This window comes from Plectropomus leopardus, chromosome 10 (genome assembly GCF_026936395.1).
Source record: "Plectropomus leopardus strain MGB_pleo_1.0 chromosome 10, ASM2693639v1, whole genome shotgun sequence".
Lineage (NCBI taxonomy): Eukaryota > Metazoa > Chordata > Actinopteri > Perciformes > Serranidae > Plectropomus > Plectropomus leopardus.
In genome coordinates this window covers 13,357,797-13,375,939 of record NC_142185.1, presented here as the reverse complement: position 1 = coordinate 13,375,939, position 18,143 = coordinate 13,357,797, and the positions used below count along the sequence as shown (strand labels likewise).

Here is an 18,143-nt window from a genome sequence, read left to right as displayed (position 1 = left end):
GCAGCTCTGTTGTCATCATCAGGTTTGTCCATCTGGTCCATCATTTCACATTGAGTCATCCTCTCTTCAACAGCAGTATAGCAACACATAAATGCCACAGAGTAATGGCCTACAAGATAAGCTGTGCTCCTTTTTGTACAAAATGCGCTATATAGTAACTCATTTGTTAGCTGGATGTTGGTATGTTTTTTGTTGTATTTGGAGTTCATTCAACTTCATGGTCATTTTTAGGCCACAGTTAGTGGTAGTGTTGTATTAGATTGCCTGATATTGAGAGGTATTTCTAATATTTTCCTATTGTGTATGTAAGCATCTTTATTTTTTTGATGTTTAAATAAGTAAATAACCAGAATCAGAGTCTGATTATTTATTTATGTTAAAAAAAAGTTTACAACTACTGTAACTCTTTGTCATAGATTCTTTCTTTATTATCTTGACAAAAAAAGAGGTCAAACTTCAAATTATAATTTTGTGTTTATTATGTTGTAAGAAAAATGCATTTATATGCTCATAATTTATATGAAAATTATAAATGATTTAGGCTACAGATGGAGAGCATATTTATTCTTTAGAAAAATGTGTGTCCTCATATGTAGGCTACTGAAAACGCCCAACACTACCATGTGACCTCGAGCATTGACTTTCATACAGTTCATCAGATCTTTCTCTTAAGTTCCTTTAGTAGGTCAATGATGTTTTTCAGAAAAATGCAGCAAAGCCATTGATTAAGTACATGTACCAATAAAACAGTTTTTTGTGACATTAACATTTCCACCAGGCATCACAGGAACAGTATAATAGGTCACTGCTGGAAACTAGCCATGGCAATATTGGAGTAGAATTTAAAAAGTACTTTACAATTATGAAGGAAAAACCAATGTTATCTGTCTTTTTACAAAGTTTACAAATCAGACTAAACAGTAACTTAGATCCAGTTGTTTGAGTGTTTTGTAATGCTTTAACTTTGGACTTGTTGTTTAAAGCATCCTGGCCATGACCTTTCAAGGTGTGTTTTCCTGAACTATGATCTCATTTTCTTTTGGCTAGCTGCCAGTTGATCCACGTTTAGCTCTGAACCAAGCCTCTGTGTGCTTGTGTGTGTGCTTCAGAATGTGACCGTGTTAGATGCAGGTTTTATCCCACAATTGAACAGGCTATTTGGGTCTGGATAATTAGCTAAACCCTTCCTCCAGTCAAAGAAGAGACCGGAAGAGATAAGTTTGGCTTAAAGCCTCTTATTAAGCAGTTTGGCGTCATGTTAAGTGCTGAAGTGTTTGACTGGGATCAGAGGTGAGCAGCAGCTGACATCAGCACCAGTACTCAGAGGCTGTGTCTGAGCCTATCTTCTTGGTAGTTTGTGCTTAATAAGCCTGCACTGTCCTGTGATACCCAAATTAGTCTAAGCCCCCATTTAAAGGTGGCTGTTGACTTTAAATCTCTTGTTAAGGTACTCAGCCTGTGCTCCATGTTCTCAATTTGAGTATTTCTCCTCATCTGTCTGTTGGCTCTCCCATTTTTCTCTCTTACTACTAAATATGTACACCACTGGAAGCTTTCTCTCATTCACGCCCTTTATACAACAGCAACATATCAGTAGTGCTCAGTGCCTCAAGAATTCGTTTTTTTTTTTTACTATTTGCAAATGTGTTTTTTACATGTACCTAAGCATAGGATCTCACTTTACCATACCTGTGGTTCCTTATCCATTTTCCCTCATGTTTGCTCAGTGCCACACCTGACCTCTTGGGTTTTTTTTGTTGTTTTTTTTTTGTATTTTTTAAATTCTTTTTATTAGCATAAGCATTTTATTAGCATTTTAGGTGGGGTTGTATTATATACTTATTCATAATCAGTTTATTACCGACAGCAGTTGGTGGTCAGGATGCTCCCAGATGAGAAGTAGCCTGGAGTACCACCACGGAAACAACACAATGAACTGCTGTGGACAGAGTCAGCAGCATACTGTATTTTAGCCATCAATACCAATACCTGATTGCTGCGGTGTGTTGGGCTGCACTACCAGTGTAACAATGTAAAGAACCCAGAACTAAGTTTTTATAAGCTGCAGAACTGAAAAACTGACCTTTAAGTTACAAAAATATACATTTGATTTACTGATTTCTAATGTTTTTAGCTAGCTACAGGCAATTTGTGAGCATTTCAGCCCTGGTTTGCTCCCAGGCGCGTGTTTTTCAGGGTATGACACATTGTGCTTTGTTTCTATGCTCTTCTCAAAGCCACAAGACTTCTTGTACAAAAACAGTACTTTTACCTTGCAGAACACGGGAGGTGCTGGTTTACCACTGCCTCAGTCTGTTAGTTTGTCTCTGGTATTGTGTGACTTTGGTGAACTAACCCTTTTAACCATCAACGTCACACAATAACCTTAACAAACTAACAGACTGAGGCAGCAGTAGACCCGCAGCTCCTGTGTTCTGAAAGTTAAATTTAGAAACTTGATGAGAGCAACATTTCAAAGATTGACTACATCTTTTTTTATTTGGTAATTGTGCAAGAAACAGGATTTCTGTATTTGTTTCTCGTATGCTGAGGTCTGAATAATGTGCACATGTGAATAGAGACAAGAATGTCAAGAGTTACGTACACATGGTTTTGAAGGGTTTTGGGTGTACATGGAATGTGTGAGAATGGACCTTTGGACTGTGTAGGGAGGTGTGTGTGTGTGTGTGAGAGAGTGTGTGTGTCTTATTTAGTGGATGTCTGAGGTGAGAATTTCTGTCAGGAGTTGTTTTCGGTGCAGCTGTCTGGCCAAGATACTCCCCTCTATAAAACTATTTTGGGTGTGTTTTATAATGTTGTTTGAGTCAGATTGATCACATTGATTTCACACATTTTTCACTGTCTTAAAGATGTTATACAGATGTGTAATTTACCGGTAAGACAGGTCAAATGGTATCTTGCAAACAACCCATGCTCTACGGAACCACAGGGGAGTTTAAAACCACATATGACGTGTTTTAATCAAGCCAGTGACAGTCCAGACATGCACCAAAGACAAATTGCTTGAGAATGTAACTGTTACTCCTTGTTTTGGAAGTGGGGTGTTTGCACGACAGTGAAGTGTGATGGTGCCTGTGCCTGTGTTCAGAATGTCTCTGTATCAATTAAAAGCATATTTAGCTGCAAGTGTTTGAAAGATTGCCATTTAAAAAATGAGATTTGTCAGATTAAATCTCTCAACAGTGTATTGATTCTGGCTGAATATATTAACATACACCTTGTTTTTCACCACTGGATCTGTGTTTTTAATATACCACCCCTTGCATTGATTGATATGCACCTTTAATAGTCACAAGTCCCTATCTTCACACTTGATTCACAGCCTAAGCATAGCTTTGCCTTTTGTGCTCAGTTAAAGTTGAGACTTTGAAATACAAGTTTGACAATTGATGCTTGTTAAGCAAGGCTTTCTTAAAGATGTGTCTATGCCCCACAGTTCTGCAGTGCTGTACAGGGCCACATGGGGGCAACATGCGTATAGACATGATAGCGCTTCATGGATGGCCAGAGCATTTTTATGAAACATCTGCCCATGGTTTAGCTCGGTCATATTGTTATCCTGTGGTCGTTGGTCTAAATAAGATAATTACACCCTAAACCAATGCAGAAAATGCTCAAATGAGTGCATAAAAATTCACCAGAATGCAGGAAATAAGTATTTGATGATTTACTGGTGAAACAAACACCCTGCCCTCGCCCCTGGATTAGAGTTGCAACGTGATGATATTTTGACGTCATGATAACCATCTTAGAAAACATCACTGTTACGATATCACGCTATTATAGTGTTATTACTATCAGGTTCAATGACATTTCAAGGAATGAAAAAGAAGGGCTTTTTTAAGTTAAACCATAATTTTCTCACTTGTATTGAAACCATTTTTAATGACAGTGTGTGTAAGAAATCTTTTTGACAATAACTAAAATGAAATTGAGATTCTCAGTCCAGTTGCAATTTTGTCAGTACCATAGATGAGCAAATCTCTTTTCCTGGTTTATCGCTGCAACCATAGCACGGGACATGTTGATTATTTTCTGCGTTGTGATCAAAAATGTGAAGTGTGAAATTTTTGTTGTGGGGGGTGTTGAATGCTGGTATCTTTTTTGAGTACCTAGATGCTATTAGCCCCTGTCCAGGTATACTACTTCAACTTTTCCCAAAACAGGGCAAATAATTGAAAGGGTTATAGTATAAAAATGCAGTGGCGAGGAACAGTACATATTCTAACATCCCTAAATTTAATCTAAATGTGCACTAATAAATACTAATTTGGGACTGAAACCTAAAAAACTGTTATATTCACTGATATTCTGGAGAAGAATTACTGACCTTACATATTATTTTGTATAAGTGAAATTATAATCAGAGGGATTGCCTGTAACTGCTCCCATGGGAATAAAACACTTCTTGCTATGGAGATAAAAACAAGATCACATCTCAAAGGTTAAATTCCTGTGTGCCTCTTTATGGGCACTACTTAGTGTTCCAAAAACAAGGCAATTACTTGAAAGGGCTGTACAATGAAAAATGCTGTAGTGAGCAATTGTTAACATTCTAACATCTGCAAAACTGAGCTTAATTATGAAAAAAGGATAACAGTTAAATCGCAAATACTAATTTGTGACCAACACCTACAAAATATTATTTTCAGTAACGTTCATTAATTTATTTAAAAGCGACCATGTACAGTTTAAAACATTAATGTCACCATACCAGATTAGCAGTCCCGCGGCAGCTAGAGCAAAGACACGGCACAATAACACAGTAATATACGGTAAAGCTGTATGAAAAAGAAAAAAAAATACACGACAAACGATACACACAATAGCACATGATATAAAGTTAAACAAAGAAGACACGAGTCAGACAATGCCACATAATACTACACAAAAAGCACATCGCTAGCAATACATAAAATATAAAGCTAGACACAATAGCACATCACTAGTGAATCAAAATCAAAACAAGCAATTAAGTTACATTCTGGAAAAGAATAACTGACCCTACGTTTTGTATGAGTGAAATAATTATCAGAGGAATTCCCTGTAAAAAAAACAAAAAACAAAAAAACAAAAAAAAGACAAAAACAAGATCTCGTATCTTAAGTTAGGATGGGGTAAATTCCTGTGTTAACAAAGCCCCTAGCAGCACTAACGGCTGGGACACATACACATAAAACAGCAGCTGATTAATGTGTATTGTCGCCGTAACTCAACGGTACCAAATGTAGCCCTTCCCCTGGCTGTTTTTCACTACTACAGCCCTTTCTTCTCCCCTTCCCATCCGGTTTTCCCCGGTTTCATCCACCTCCTCTCCGTTCTTTGAATATTTTATGCAAAAACATGTCAGCTGAGCGGCAGGTGGGGGCGTGCCTGAATGTATTATGCAAATAGCGCTCCTCTTCACCAATCAGCGGCCGGCCTGTGTCTGTGTCGCTGGATAAATTATGCGGACTAGTCCCCAGCAGCAGATTTTTGTGTTACGCCGAGATGAGCTGACCTTGGATTGTGTTCGTGCCGCTGCGGTCGGTGCACGAGCTCTGATAGAATATAGAAACAGCGCGTGTGGATGTGTCTCGCGGAGCTGGTGGCGTGGAGGTCGAGTCGGGACGCGGGGCTGTTTGTTTAGCGGACTGTAAAAACATGACCAGCATGAATACGCCGTGCTACACCGTGGCTATGGATCTAGGCGTCTGCCAGCTGAGAAATTTCTCCATATCGTTTCTGTCGTCCTTATTGAGCGCAGAAAGCTCGCACGTCAAGCTCGACAATAGGTAAATAATACTGTTATGTTATCCTTTAAATATTTAGGGCTCCGCTCCTTTCAGCGGTAATGTCACCGCTGTGTGATGGAGGTAGTGCCCTGTCGACAGATGCTACACTGGCATTACACTCACAGGCCATAAACGCTTTCCAGGACAGGGCATGAGGGTTTTATAGAAATTTCTAGAGGCTTCCTGTAACGACCCTCTTTTCTATAAAGGCTGGCTCTCCGTAGGCTCTCCATCTTTTTTTATGTCACAGCACAGATTGGTTTAAAATGTCATATTAATTTCTCTTTTCTTCTTTTGCAGCTCGTCAGGAGCCAGCGTTGTGGCCATAGATAACAAGATTGAACAAGCAATGGTGAGCTTTCAACTTTTTTGCTTAAACATTACATTGTGGAAAATAGAGACGACTATAAAGGCTTTTAATCCGTGTAAGGGACTGTACTTTATTTAGCAGATGCGACTTTGTTATTTTTTATATCATAACTATCTTCTTCCTTGAGTGACTGGGGGGAAATGCACGACCCTCCTTCCATTATGAATAAGTACATTTCACAGACTTTGGTAATGAGAAGAGTGCGATTTGGGAGATTTTCAAAGAAATCATGTTTTAGAACCTATTTGGTTTTGTTGTTCTGGGGGTATTTAAAATCAGTACAAAATGCAGTCATTTAACGTTGAATGTCCCTTCCCTAAGTCAAATAAAAACGCTTAAAGTTATTTGAAAAGCTTTCCCATTTTGCACCACCCTCTCCCCTCTAATAAATAACGGACAGTCCCTTATATTATCTTCTCTGTGCAGTTTAATCAGTAGTGAATGAGCGGAAACCCAAACAATAGTGTGTATTCCTTTAAATCTCTAGCATAAAAACACATTTTTATTACGCTTATTATGTAGTAAAATTAATACTTGACAATATACTTTGCTCGTCCCCTCATAAATAACAGTGTACGCTATGATGGGGCCAAGTTAATGTTTGTGCTAATGTTGAACTAGCTTAAAAATCTAACGTCTTCTACAAAATACAGTAACGGTAGCCACCTCAAACTGTACCCAGCTTGAGTCAACGTCACAATTAATTTATTTAAGTATATGTATATCTTTTTTATTCGTGCAGTACATTTGTTATCTCCCTTGTGGTGTTTTACTTTCATTTAGTCTTTTTTCCCAGAAAATGAAACGGACTCTCTGTTGTTGTCCCTGCTGTCAGCTCTGTTGCTAGGCAAACTGGAATGCTCTCACGCCTCGTTATAAATATCTCGCCCTCTGATTGGTCCACACTTAAACGTGGGCAGGGTTAATGACGTAGCACCCTGGGAATATTCCTCTCACTCACGTTTTCTTTTTATCGTCAGTTTATTGTGTTATTATCACCAGATTGGATTTGATATGGCATCATTTTTAAATCTCTGTTCCAATTTATGGCACAATGCACGTTTAGTTTGTAATATTTTCAGGGAACAATCTTTTTGTGTGTATTTTTTATGGTGCTTTGTTGCAGCATCATATCATGTAATGATTTCTACATAGCATATTACAGTGGTGAGCATGTTGCTTATCATCAGTATAACACTTAAAATTTCTTTAAAGTGGCTTCCCCGTTGCTGTATTAAATCATGACATGTTGTGACACTGTTTGTTTTATTTTTAATATTCTTTTATCCAAATTTCGAAGGATAACAAAAAAGGAATTGAGCGGTTTCATATTTTTGTAGGTTACAATGACAAACGAGATAGTGTCACACATTTTAAAGAACAACCCTCCCATATCACTACAAATTCTCTGACCTGAAGTGTTATTAAAATCTTTTACAGCCACACCAGATAAGCCCCAAATGTGTTGTAGTAAAACTAATGAAATTATTTTTTAAACAAAAGTTATATAAATGTATACATGTTTTTATAAATAAGATTATACCCCTTTGCAATATACTGTTTAGAACAGCATTTTTGAATAATTTCCTGGCATAATGAAAAGAGGGATTTTATTTTCCCTTATCATTTACCAGAGACCAACATATACGCCTGAATCTAACGTAATAGTAAGTCAACAAATAACAAGTAGCCATGCTGACATGCCTATTTTGCTGGGGTTTTAAGAGAAGAGCGGAGCAAAGTAAAACAAGTTATGATTTCGGGCGTTACTGTATTTTTCAAACAGCCTCAGTAGTAGCCACATCTATTGTACCTGCAGTCCTCCCCGTTGTTGTTATCACTCCTCATTGCTAATCTTGAATCCCACCAATGCGCTCATTGTTAATTTTCATTTCAGTGGAAACCTCAGTTTTATGTCACAGTATTAGACAAAACAATCAACTTTGTGAAGTGGGTGGATTCAATGATCTGGATCCATACAAAGAAATGAGATTACATACAAGAAATAATCAAAGACTGGGCGTTAGGTGAGGTTAGGGCTTGACTCCTCCTTGATGTAAATTTTGTAATATGTTGCAATAATAATCTCGTAACGTGTCTGTCTCAGGACCTGGTGAAGAGTCACCTGATGTACGCCGTGCGTGAGGAGGTGGAAGTCCTAAAGGAGCAGATTAAGGAGCTGATTGACCGTAACTCCCAGTTGGAGCAGGAGAACACCCTGTTGAAGACACTGGCCAGCCCGGAGCAGATGGCCCAGTTCCAGGCCCAGGTTCAGACCGGCTCCCCGCCTGCCCCTCCGACAGCTGCCACCCCGGGACCCCCGAGCGCCGCTGCCCTCACCCAGCCCACTTCGCACAGCTCTGGTCCCTCGGCGTAGCCTGGTCTGCACAGACAGACGGACAGACTGACTTTTAAGTTCTGCTGCAGCAGCAGAGTTAAACCTTGCCTTCTACAGCAGGAGGTTATGCTGTTAAGACAAGAATTTGCACATATTTATCTCTCAGAAGGATGCAGCTAGTGGGACAGGAGGTGTGGTGCTGTACAGCACGGTGGTGGAGGGTGACAATCTTGAGATGCTGTAAAGGGGAGTTGGTTTCAGCGGAGGATTGAATCATCGAACATTTGCCAAATATCCCTTGGACATATCAACTAGAATGTCTTACCAAGAAGAAACAAAAACAGCTTATCAGTGGCGACAATATACTTAGCTATAGAAAAAAAAATCACTGTGCCTGTGTCTGGATTTTAAGTGATGTCGATTTTACTGATGATGGCGGTGGAAGCGCAGGAGGTGGAGGATTGTATTGGTTACCAATTTTTTTTTTTTTTTGCTGAATGATGTAAATAAAAGAGGTTCTCTCTCAAGGCTGAAGTTACAGGCTGAGAGATGTGAGGGAGCGGAAAAAGCCTTCTCTGAGTGACATATGAAGAATGTGAGCAATTATTATGACAAAGTCCCCATCTGGAATGGGGGAGTCGAGGGAGGGCTGGGGAGGGGGCGGGAGGGTATTCTTGAACAACACCCGGCAGCATTGATGACGTTACTTCAACCGTGGGTTGGTGGGATGAACAAAACATGGTTTCTTATGGAGATGATGATATTCTATTTCAGTATTTCACTTTCAAGCTCCTCATTTTGCCCTCGACAAAGCTCATCATTGCTGTTCTCTCAACCCTGCAGTGGCATGTAATTTAAACCTTATTTGACAGGGTTGGGACATTTGGGCTAAGCTGCATTTTCTTTTTTTTCCTAAAAGTTTGACGGGCAGAAGAAGATGTATATTTCTGTATAGTGTAAGTACCATGTAAAATAGTGCGGAGAGGGAGAAAAACAACAGAGGCTATCTTGGCCACACAGATTGAAGCGGGTGAGCGGGGAACATGCTGGTCTTGCCCAGTCTGTGTCGTCTATTTTTAATGCTGTATTTTCAAGATTCTGTGGATGGACAGGAGTTTAGGTTATTTAACTGACAACACACAGACAGCAAAGGTGTCCATATCCCTTACTGCGACATTAACTCTTACTGTAAAATCATTTTCACTTGGCTCTTTTTCTTTCTGGAGTATTGCACCTTTATATTTTCTTTTTATTTGACAGTGAAGTACTTTTGGATGAACAATATCTTAAATCTCAGCATTTAAAAAAACAAACTCTAGAGATGTTTTTTTTTCTTTTTCATTCTGTGTATCAGTTGTATGCTCATGTTCTGTGCATGTTTCTGCAAAAACCGGATGAGATATTGTAACATACATACCACAATTGCACTTGACAGCTGCACTTCACAACTTTTAATAAACATGCTTAAGGAAGAATAATCACCTGGTCATCTTTTTGTTCTTATTTTTGTCTCGTGGCAGCTGAGATCAGTCATTGTGAAGATGCGAATGTGCACTGCCTGTCAGCAGATGTGTGAGATGTGACAGATAGTTTGTCTCTATTATAGAGTCCTGTCACATGTGGAGTCATGCTGCTTTCTGCATGCATGGTGTGGAGCTGAAGTCCTCTGTGCTTCAGGGTGTTTCTGAATCGGGGTTAATTACTCCTGACTATGTATTTGAACCTTGTTGTAAGCAGGGAGGTGAAAGTCACAGCCTAGTGGTGCTTGGATTGAAGCTGTCATTAGATGACCATAGATTAATTAAGGTTCAAGCAAAAAAAAAAAAAAAAGTAAAGTCAAGATTCCTGATCATTTCCACCATAATAAAGAACCACTGAAATTCAGGCAATATATAGTGAACAAAAATTTAAATGACCCACAGTAATGGAAAACCCGGAAAAGTCACTGAATTAAACAACCACATTTTCCAGGCCTGGAAACTTAATAGAATTAGTAAAAAATCATGACAGTCATAAGATCTTGTTCTGTGTGATGAAGATGTTGATGTAGTGTTGATCCAGTATGCACTGATGTGCAACGTTCTACATATGTTCTCCCTGTGATCGTCTCTCCATTAATGCCTACCAGCTAGCTGAAATTATGTTTAACTGCAGTTTGAATCTGATGTGCTTGAAAAATTTCGGGCAGATGGGGCAAGACACTTTTTATATCAAGGAACCTTGAAATGTCATGGAAAAGTTTAGAAATTTTGAAAATGTGTGGGAACCCTGAATTATGCACCACTTAAATTCAGGCAATACATAGTCAACAAAATTCTTTTGCAATTTTTTTAAAACCTGCGTCAGAGAGCACTTCCTCCTGACAGATGTGGCATATCAAGATGCTGATTAACCAGCATCATTAGTACACAGGTGTGTCTCGGGCTGGCCACCATTAAAGGCCACTCTAAAATGTGCAGTTCGATCACACAACACAACGCCACAGATGTGACAAGTTTTGAGGAAGCGTGCAATTGGCACGTGGACCGCAGGAATGTCCATCGGTGCTGTTGCATTCACACCCACAGACCACATGCAGCCTCGCCCCCTCAGGACCCCCACACCCAGTGTGTTCACCTCCGAGATTGTATCAATCCAGCTGATGCAACAACTGGTTTGTGCAACTGAAAAATGTCTGCATAACATGAAGAAACTGTCTCTGCATGCTCATCATCCTCACCAGGGTCTTGACCTGACAGAGGCTCGTCACTGTAACTCGTGCAGTTGTGAGTCCGGTTGGATGAACGATGCAAGTTCAGGGAAGTGACACAGGAGACATGTTATAGTAGTGAAATGAACAATAAGGTCATGGGCAACAGCTCAGTGACATTCCTGCAGCAGTACGTCAATGGCCGGCTCCCTCTAAACTCGTAACATCTGTGTCATTGTGTTATGTGATCAAAGTGCACATTTGTCCATCCCAGGGCTCACCTGTGTTATCATGCTGTTTAACCCTTCGAAAACTGAGCAAACTGGCGTGACCAGTAGCTTTACAAGAATAGCCAAAAAAAATCTTTTTTGTTACATTTTTTAAACAAGAGAATTATAAAAATTGTTTTCTGGACATTTTTCCTCCCTTTTTGAGAGAAATCAAATCAATTTTCTCAGGTTTCAGAGGTTAAAATGCTTGTGAAAGGCATCTGAATTCAGCACAAGAAAACTGACATCAATCCCAGGTGTTAAAAGGTTAACCAGCATCTTGATATGCCACACTTGTCAGGTGGGGGGGGGGGTTAAAATAAATAACTCAATAATGTTGTCATGAAGTGATATTACACCAAAACGTTGCAGGAAAACTACTGACACATCCAACTTCACCTTGTCAAACATTTGCTGCTTGAATTGTTTAGTTTTTCATGTCATCCAGGGAGTAAAGACCCGATAAAATGCCCCAACAGTACAGTTCAGTACTCTGTGTGTGTGTGTGTGTGTGTGTGTGTGTGTGTGTGTGTGTGTGTGTGTGTGTACGCACTGATAAACACAAAAGCAGAATAAAACTGGGCGCCCCCTAAATGTTGGACATTTATTTGAAAAAAGATTCTTCTCACGTAACACAGACGAACACTTAGACAGATATGGCACATTGTCAGCAGGATTCACTGGCCCCACACACTCTCACATCAACAGTCACAACTTAACACACACACACACGCACACACACACACATAGGTGCCAAGTGAGTAATGAGACACACTTTTTCCAGCCGGCGTGGTTTTAGACTGTCCATAGAAAAGCTGTCAGTACCACAGACTGCAACACTGTAAACACTGATTGAGGGCAGGGACGTGTCCCCTGGAGGGACAGGTGGAGGCGGTGGTCGGGGGAGCTTCTCTCTCTCTCTCTGAGGTCTGCTGGATCCGAAGCTTTGGCGTCAGTCTCTGGGCCTCTGGAACGGGTTGGGGGGGTGTGCAGGTGCGGGCTAGCCAGGCTCAGTGAGGGCATGACGAAGGGTACGGGAGTCCGAACGCTCCTTCTGCATCACATCCCCATACGGATGCTCTGGATGATCTGAAATATGGCTGAGAGAGCACAACCAAGAAACAGAAGCTGTCAAAACCCGGCGGCGTTCACTCCTCGAATGTACAGTAAATATTCTGAGGCTGTGAATGGACATATTGTATATACACATAGGCCATTTTACAGAAGACGCCTGACATGTCACCATTGAAAAAGCACTTAAAAATAAAATCAATGATAGCTGAGCTTTATTTATTTGCCTGCATCAGTTTTAGGATCCTGGGACCTTATTACAGAAACTTTTAGTCTGAAATCCCATCTTATCTCAGTTTAGGATGACATTTAGGTTTTAGGGTATCACAAAAACAAGTTTCCTAACTCAGTTTGAGAAAAAAAATCTATTTTATCCTTGGATAAGATTTTTGTCATCACAGATCTGTGCTAAATTAGGAATTTCCCATGTGAGAAATCTTAAGGATGTCCTAAATACAAAATAACTGCCAAAATATAGCAGCAGCCCTGTTGTTGTTTATGTATGGCAATGAAAATGAGGACAGGGACATAAACACTGAAATATTAAGACTGACAGGCCACTCAAACTGTTTGATGACCCTTTAAATTTCCAAAAACCATGTCAGAATGGGTAGCCATTCACTGATTACAGAAAAAATGATTCATTTTGAATTTGATGCTACATTCGGCCGACAATACAGCATGGGGCTTTGCCAGTTGTCGCACCGATCACCAATACACTTTGGTTTAATGCTAATGCTAAGAGCCACACAGGAACAGCCAGTGACATGAAGCTACAATATGACCCCTGACACTTTGGACGAGCGTGACGCCCTACAAATCAAAGTTGAGCTGGTTTCAACTTTTTTCAGCACTACAATGACGCGGCGAGGCATCAACCAATCATATGTATTTATTTCTCGCTGCTGTGTGATTTAGCGTAGTTAGCTGACACTGTGCTTGTCATGATTTTGGGTTTTTGTTTATAATCTTTTACATTGTAGACTTTGTTTTGGCGTTCTATTTGTGTTTTATGTATTTATCTGTGTCTCTGTTTCCTGTTTTATTTTGAAGAGTTACTTGTGTTATTTTATGGCTTTACCTCCTGTCTTTGTGTGTTTTCCCATCATAGTGTATGTCTGCCCTGATTAGTTTAGTTTAGAGTCCTTCAAAGAGGGTGGAAATAGGAGAAGTCACAGTCTTAAATGACATCACACAATACAGGTGCAGCACATGCGCAGTGAAATCTGGTTGATTTCTCTGCACGTTTTCTGTACCCCGTGACGTCATTTGTGGCCTTGCCTTCTCCTCTTTCCACCCTCACTGGTGTCCTTAGTTCTTCCAGCCTTTGTCTGTTTCCTGCCGCCTTTTCTCCGTCACACCTGTCCTGCATCAGCCTTGTTAGTCCTTCCCTGCTCCTCACTTCCTCCCTGCCTGTTCTTCTGCCTAATCACCTTATTCCCCTCACCTGAGCTTCTCTGCACTTTTTCCCCACCTGCACTTCATCCCCCCATCAGTCTAGTTTGTATTTAAGCCCTGGTTTTCATGTCAGTCTTTGTTGGATCCTTGTTTTGTTCATTTGATGGTTAGTGGCTGTTCCTTTGTATTAAAGTGAGACCTTTTTGAGTTCCTGTTGTCTCCTGCGTTTGGGTCCACCTGCTCTGTATCTAATGACAATGCTAATGTGGCAGTAAAATGTGATATTAAAATGACCAAGACACTAATAAAAGTAGAGAGATTCTTTGGACCAAATCCAGCTTTAGAGTGTTTCATCAATACCTGAGCTCAAGTCAAACTTCACATTTTGCTACCACACTGTATTACCGTGCTCACCGCAATGTATGTAAAGCTAGCATAACTTTAGCTAACTTAGCTAAATAAAACACCACCACAGCTAGAAACAAACAATATGACTGGGTGTTGTTTTGTTGAGTCACTGGAGCGCTGAAAGAAGTTGAGGCCAGTTTAACTTTGATTTGTAACACATCACAGCCATCCACAAGGACGAGTCGGTCTTTAGTTTGTGGCTTCATGTCAACGGCTTCCACTGAAAATGACGAGTAGTCTGTGCGTTGCTTGTAGTTTGAACACAGCATTAAAAAAAGACAGCCGTGCCTTTCTCATAACCTTAAAGAGCTCATCCAAATAATTTGCACTCTGGTGTCACTCTACTGTTTATATACATTCACCAGAAAACTGAAAGCCCATCTTTTTTTTGGTTTATGATAACAAGCAAGTCAGTGACAAGTGATAGGTAGATAGATAGACGTGCAGACAGACAGATAGATAGAAATTAAGAGCCACTATGGGATGATGTACTGGGGGAGTGGACAGTCTGGATTTTGAGTGATAGCAAACGCTTTGCAGATCAGGGATGAGCTGACAATCATAGGAGTTAGAGGTAGGATTACCTATGAGTTTGTTGACTAAGTTAAGTTATCCTTCGGAGTTTGTTTTATTATTGTGGCTTGTCCGTTTGGAGTAGCCTGCTAGTTCATTCTAATCAAAGATACAGGTATGACAGAAGAGTGCTGATTGAAGAATTACATTTACAGTTAGGATTTCTTACGTTAAAATAGGAGGTCTGGGATAGGAAACAAGCATGAGTTTAGACATTTTAGATGGGTTTTCCTGCCCTGCCCCTGTTATTGTTTATGCTACTGGGACACTGCCAGCTTATTGCTATATTAATGTGTTGTATATTATAATCAACCACCATATTAGCTTACTATCAACATAGGCAAAAACACTGCACAAACACACAAATGTACACTTTCTTCTGTAGGTATAAAAGGTCCATACCTGATCCACACACAACAAATACAAAGAGGGCAAGCAGCCAGGGACCCACAGGATACTTCTCCTCCTGTGGTCGCTATGGGAAAGACACACAAGCATGCACACACACACACACACACACACACACACACACACACACACACACACACAAAATATATATATACATTAGCATTACTGCTGCAACAGCAATGTGACAGATGCTGCAGAGCAAAAGTAAAACAGCTTGAATGTGGATAGATTTACAAAGCGGTTTCCCATTTCTGCTCGGTCGCTCTTTCTTCTCAAACCAGAAGCCACCACAGATCAACTTGTTTGTACTGACGCTCACCAAAATGTGCACAACAACAAATCCAAGTGTCTATTATTACACTGAAAGTTGCTGAGTTAGTTTTTGTCAAATTGGGGCTCGTGGAAAAGATGACAGCACGAGACGCCCGTGTGGGTAGATTACGGGAGAACCCGTCGGCTTCCACCAGATGACATCATCTGTTTGGACGTGCTACATGTTTGTCTGCTGTTGGTGAGGGAAGTTATTACAGTCAGTGATGATCTCAGTGATGCTGGAGGGAGCGGCTGCTTTCTTCATAAGTGTTTGTTCTGAGAAAAGAGACGGTGAGCAGCCTGGATGTTTGACCTTTAAGCTACTGTTTAAACTATATTTAGTGACAGAGGAGGGGAAGGATAATAATATATCGTCAAAGTGTCAGATCGGGCTTGTGTTGCTAGTGAGAGTTTTCAAAGGGATGAACAAGCCTACAAAAGTCCTCCTGATTCACTAACAGATGGATAGAATACTTTATAGCACTGTCAATACAGTTGAAAATATCAATACTCTTGAGTAAAATAAATAAATAGATAGCTTTACACAACACTATTTAAATAATGGGTGGATAGCACAGAGAAAGAAAAAAGCAAGTTGTGTTTAGAAGAAAAATAAATTATTTTTATATTAAATAAATATATTGTTTACAGAACCCACATTCCCTTTCCTCGGATATTACAGCAGAGAGGATGAAAAGTCTCATTCCATCATGTGTTAAGAGTTGCAAGATTTTTACTGAAGATGTCGACATTAAAAGTGCATACATTAATAACAGATTCAGAGGGAAGCTGGCTCATGCTCCACAGAAAGATTAATGGAAATAGTTTTGCTCGTTGATTGTATCACATGACCAACTTTTAACCAAAAATTTTCAACCACTATGGATTGGAGGTCTTTGAGGTGCTTGAGGAGTGGAAATTTAATTCTGCAATCCCATCTGCTGACAAATAATACAATCAAAAGTCAGACTGTTTCCTTCAGAAAATAGTGAAAATGTCCATCAAAAGGCAACATCTTCAACTTGCAGCAAACCTAAAGATATTTGACGATATAAAACAGATAGGACTCACAATTCAATAATCTACAACCAGTAAATATTTGGCGAAATGACTGGTTAAATGAAAATAAATAAAAATAAAAAGTTGTGAGATAAGAATATATGTATATATATATATATATAAATTCTTAGTGAATATATTGTTTGCCCTATTACATGTGGAAAAAGTGAAAATTTATCATTATAACTTCCCAGTTGGCTTGGGCAGTATCTGATCCTGGAATTTCACCAGGGTATAAGGTATTTATATATATATATATACACTATGGAAAAATGTCTATGGAAAAACAAATAAAAACTAGTTGGAAAAACATATTTACAATTGTTACAGGATTATTTAATGTAATAAGCACTTTTCTCCAAGTCTTGTTAGCCTTGTTTTGTTTAATTTTCTCTGCCTTTGTCATTTTTTAAAAACTAATTTCCACGTAAATTTCTGCTGCTTTTCACTGATATCTTTCCACTTTTGGGGCCGTGTCTTCTTTCGTTTATCAGTACCTTCTTCCCGTGTATTTGACTGTAATCAAGCCAAAGAACGCTACACTCTGACATTTTGAAGCACCGGGGAGCACTGGGTTGAGCTGATTTCCAGCCTGCATCACATAACCTGCTCGTCTTTAATTCTCACTATGTCAATCCAAACTAAGCGGTGAAGTAACGCTGCGGAGGGCGGTAACGAGCATCAGCTGGATACATTACACGTTAATGACACGGCTCAGCCTGATGGGTCATAATGAATACTGAACACATCACAGAGGACCGCACGGTGCTTTAAAGGTGCTGCTGTATGACATATAGCAGGACACACTTATCGACCGGCTGGCACCATCACCATCATGCTGCTGTCTTCATGCCGGAGTGAACGTCACCTATCTGGGCTAATGTCATGCTGGCATCTCGCTGTCAGTTAACGGCTCACCAGCGTCTTGGCTACGTTTCCTCTCTGCGTGATGTTCTTGCTGTGTTTCTCGTTGGCCATGCGGATCCTCTGTTTAGCCACCATCTTCCGGAACGATTATCTGACACCCGGGATAAATAAATGAGTCTTTAGCTTTATTCTCTGAGGCTGCAGGCTGTCGACAGCACCCCTGCATCAAGCTAGGAGACCTCTGACACAACAACACCGGAAACTTTATCACATGTCTTTCAAAATACGAGCATGTATGTTAGTGGAACAGTGTTTGCGTTTCAGGAGGCGGCACGGAGGGATGTTTGGTATTTTACAAACGGCAGCAGGTGGATCTTGTAATCGCCATCTTATCTGACGGTGTTTTACAACTCTCAAAACAACTTGAATTTAACGTGTTTGTCTAAACTTTTATTCTGAAAGTTATTTCAGGAACTTACACGCGTCAGTTTGGCTTTCTTTACGCGGCTCCTCTGTGCACCTGGCGGAGATGAGCGCGCGGCCAGGGGCGCGCTCCATTAATCGATAATTGACTTAATTGATCAGT

General features: G+C 40.0%; 2 protein-coding genes across 3 annotated transcripts in view; one reads left to right on the top strand and one right to left on the bottom strand.

The window, feature by feature from the left end:
• The window catches only part of tsc22d1 (TSC22 domain family, member 1), a 54,274-nt gene extending 44,293 nt beyond the window's left edge, over positions 1–9,981 (top strand). The window contains exons 1-3 of one of the 2 annotated variants that reach the window (XM_088083079.1): positions 3,906–5,795; positions 6,096–6,147; positions 8,273–9,981. In XM_088083079.1, coding sequence (XP_087939205.1) covers positions 5,665–5,795; positions 6,096–6,147; positions 8,273–8,542 — 453 coding nt within the window. In that variant the 5' untranslated portion in view covers positions 3,906–5,664 and the 3' untranslated portion in view covers positions 8,543–9,981. Of the gene's footprint in view, positions 1–3,905; positions 5,796–6,095; positions 6,148–8,272 lie in introns of those variants that run through there. The other variant, XM_042494253.2, reaches the window with a different exon arrangement.
• A 2,065-nt stretch (positions 9,982–12,046) lies between these two features.
• Positions 12,047–17,795, bottom strand: serp2 (stress-associated endoplasmic reticulum protein family member 2). The gene is made up of 3 exons (XM_088083081.1): positions 17,609–17,795; positions 15,314–15,386; positions 12,047–12,561 (listed from the first exon to the last, which is right to left on the bottom strand). The coding sequence occupies exons 1-3, from the start codon at positions 17,690–17,692 to the stop codon at positions 12,521–12,523; spliced, it is 198 nt and encodes a 65-aa protein (XP_087939207.1). The 5' UTR covers positions 17,693–17,795; the 3' UTR covers positions 12,047–12,520.
• Between the last annotated feature and the right edge of the window lie 348 nt (positions 17,796–18,143).

What these genes read in the sequence shown, in the direction of transcription:
- serp2 (XM_088083081.1), bottom strand. Translation starts at nt 17,692, where the DNA reads ATGGTGGCTAAACAGAGGATCCGCATGGCCAACGAGAAACACAGCAAG. An exon ending in GAAACGTAGCCAAGACGCTG is followed by an intron (nt 15,387 to 17,608) that starts GTGAGCCGTTAA and finishes TCTTTCCCATAG; the next exon opens with CGACCACAGGAGGAGAAGTA. An exon ending in ATTTGTTGTGTGTGGATCAG is followed by an intron (nt 12,562 to 15,313) that starts GTATGGACCTTT and finishes GTGCTCTCTCAG; the next exon opens with CCATATTTCAGATCATCCAG.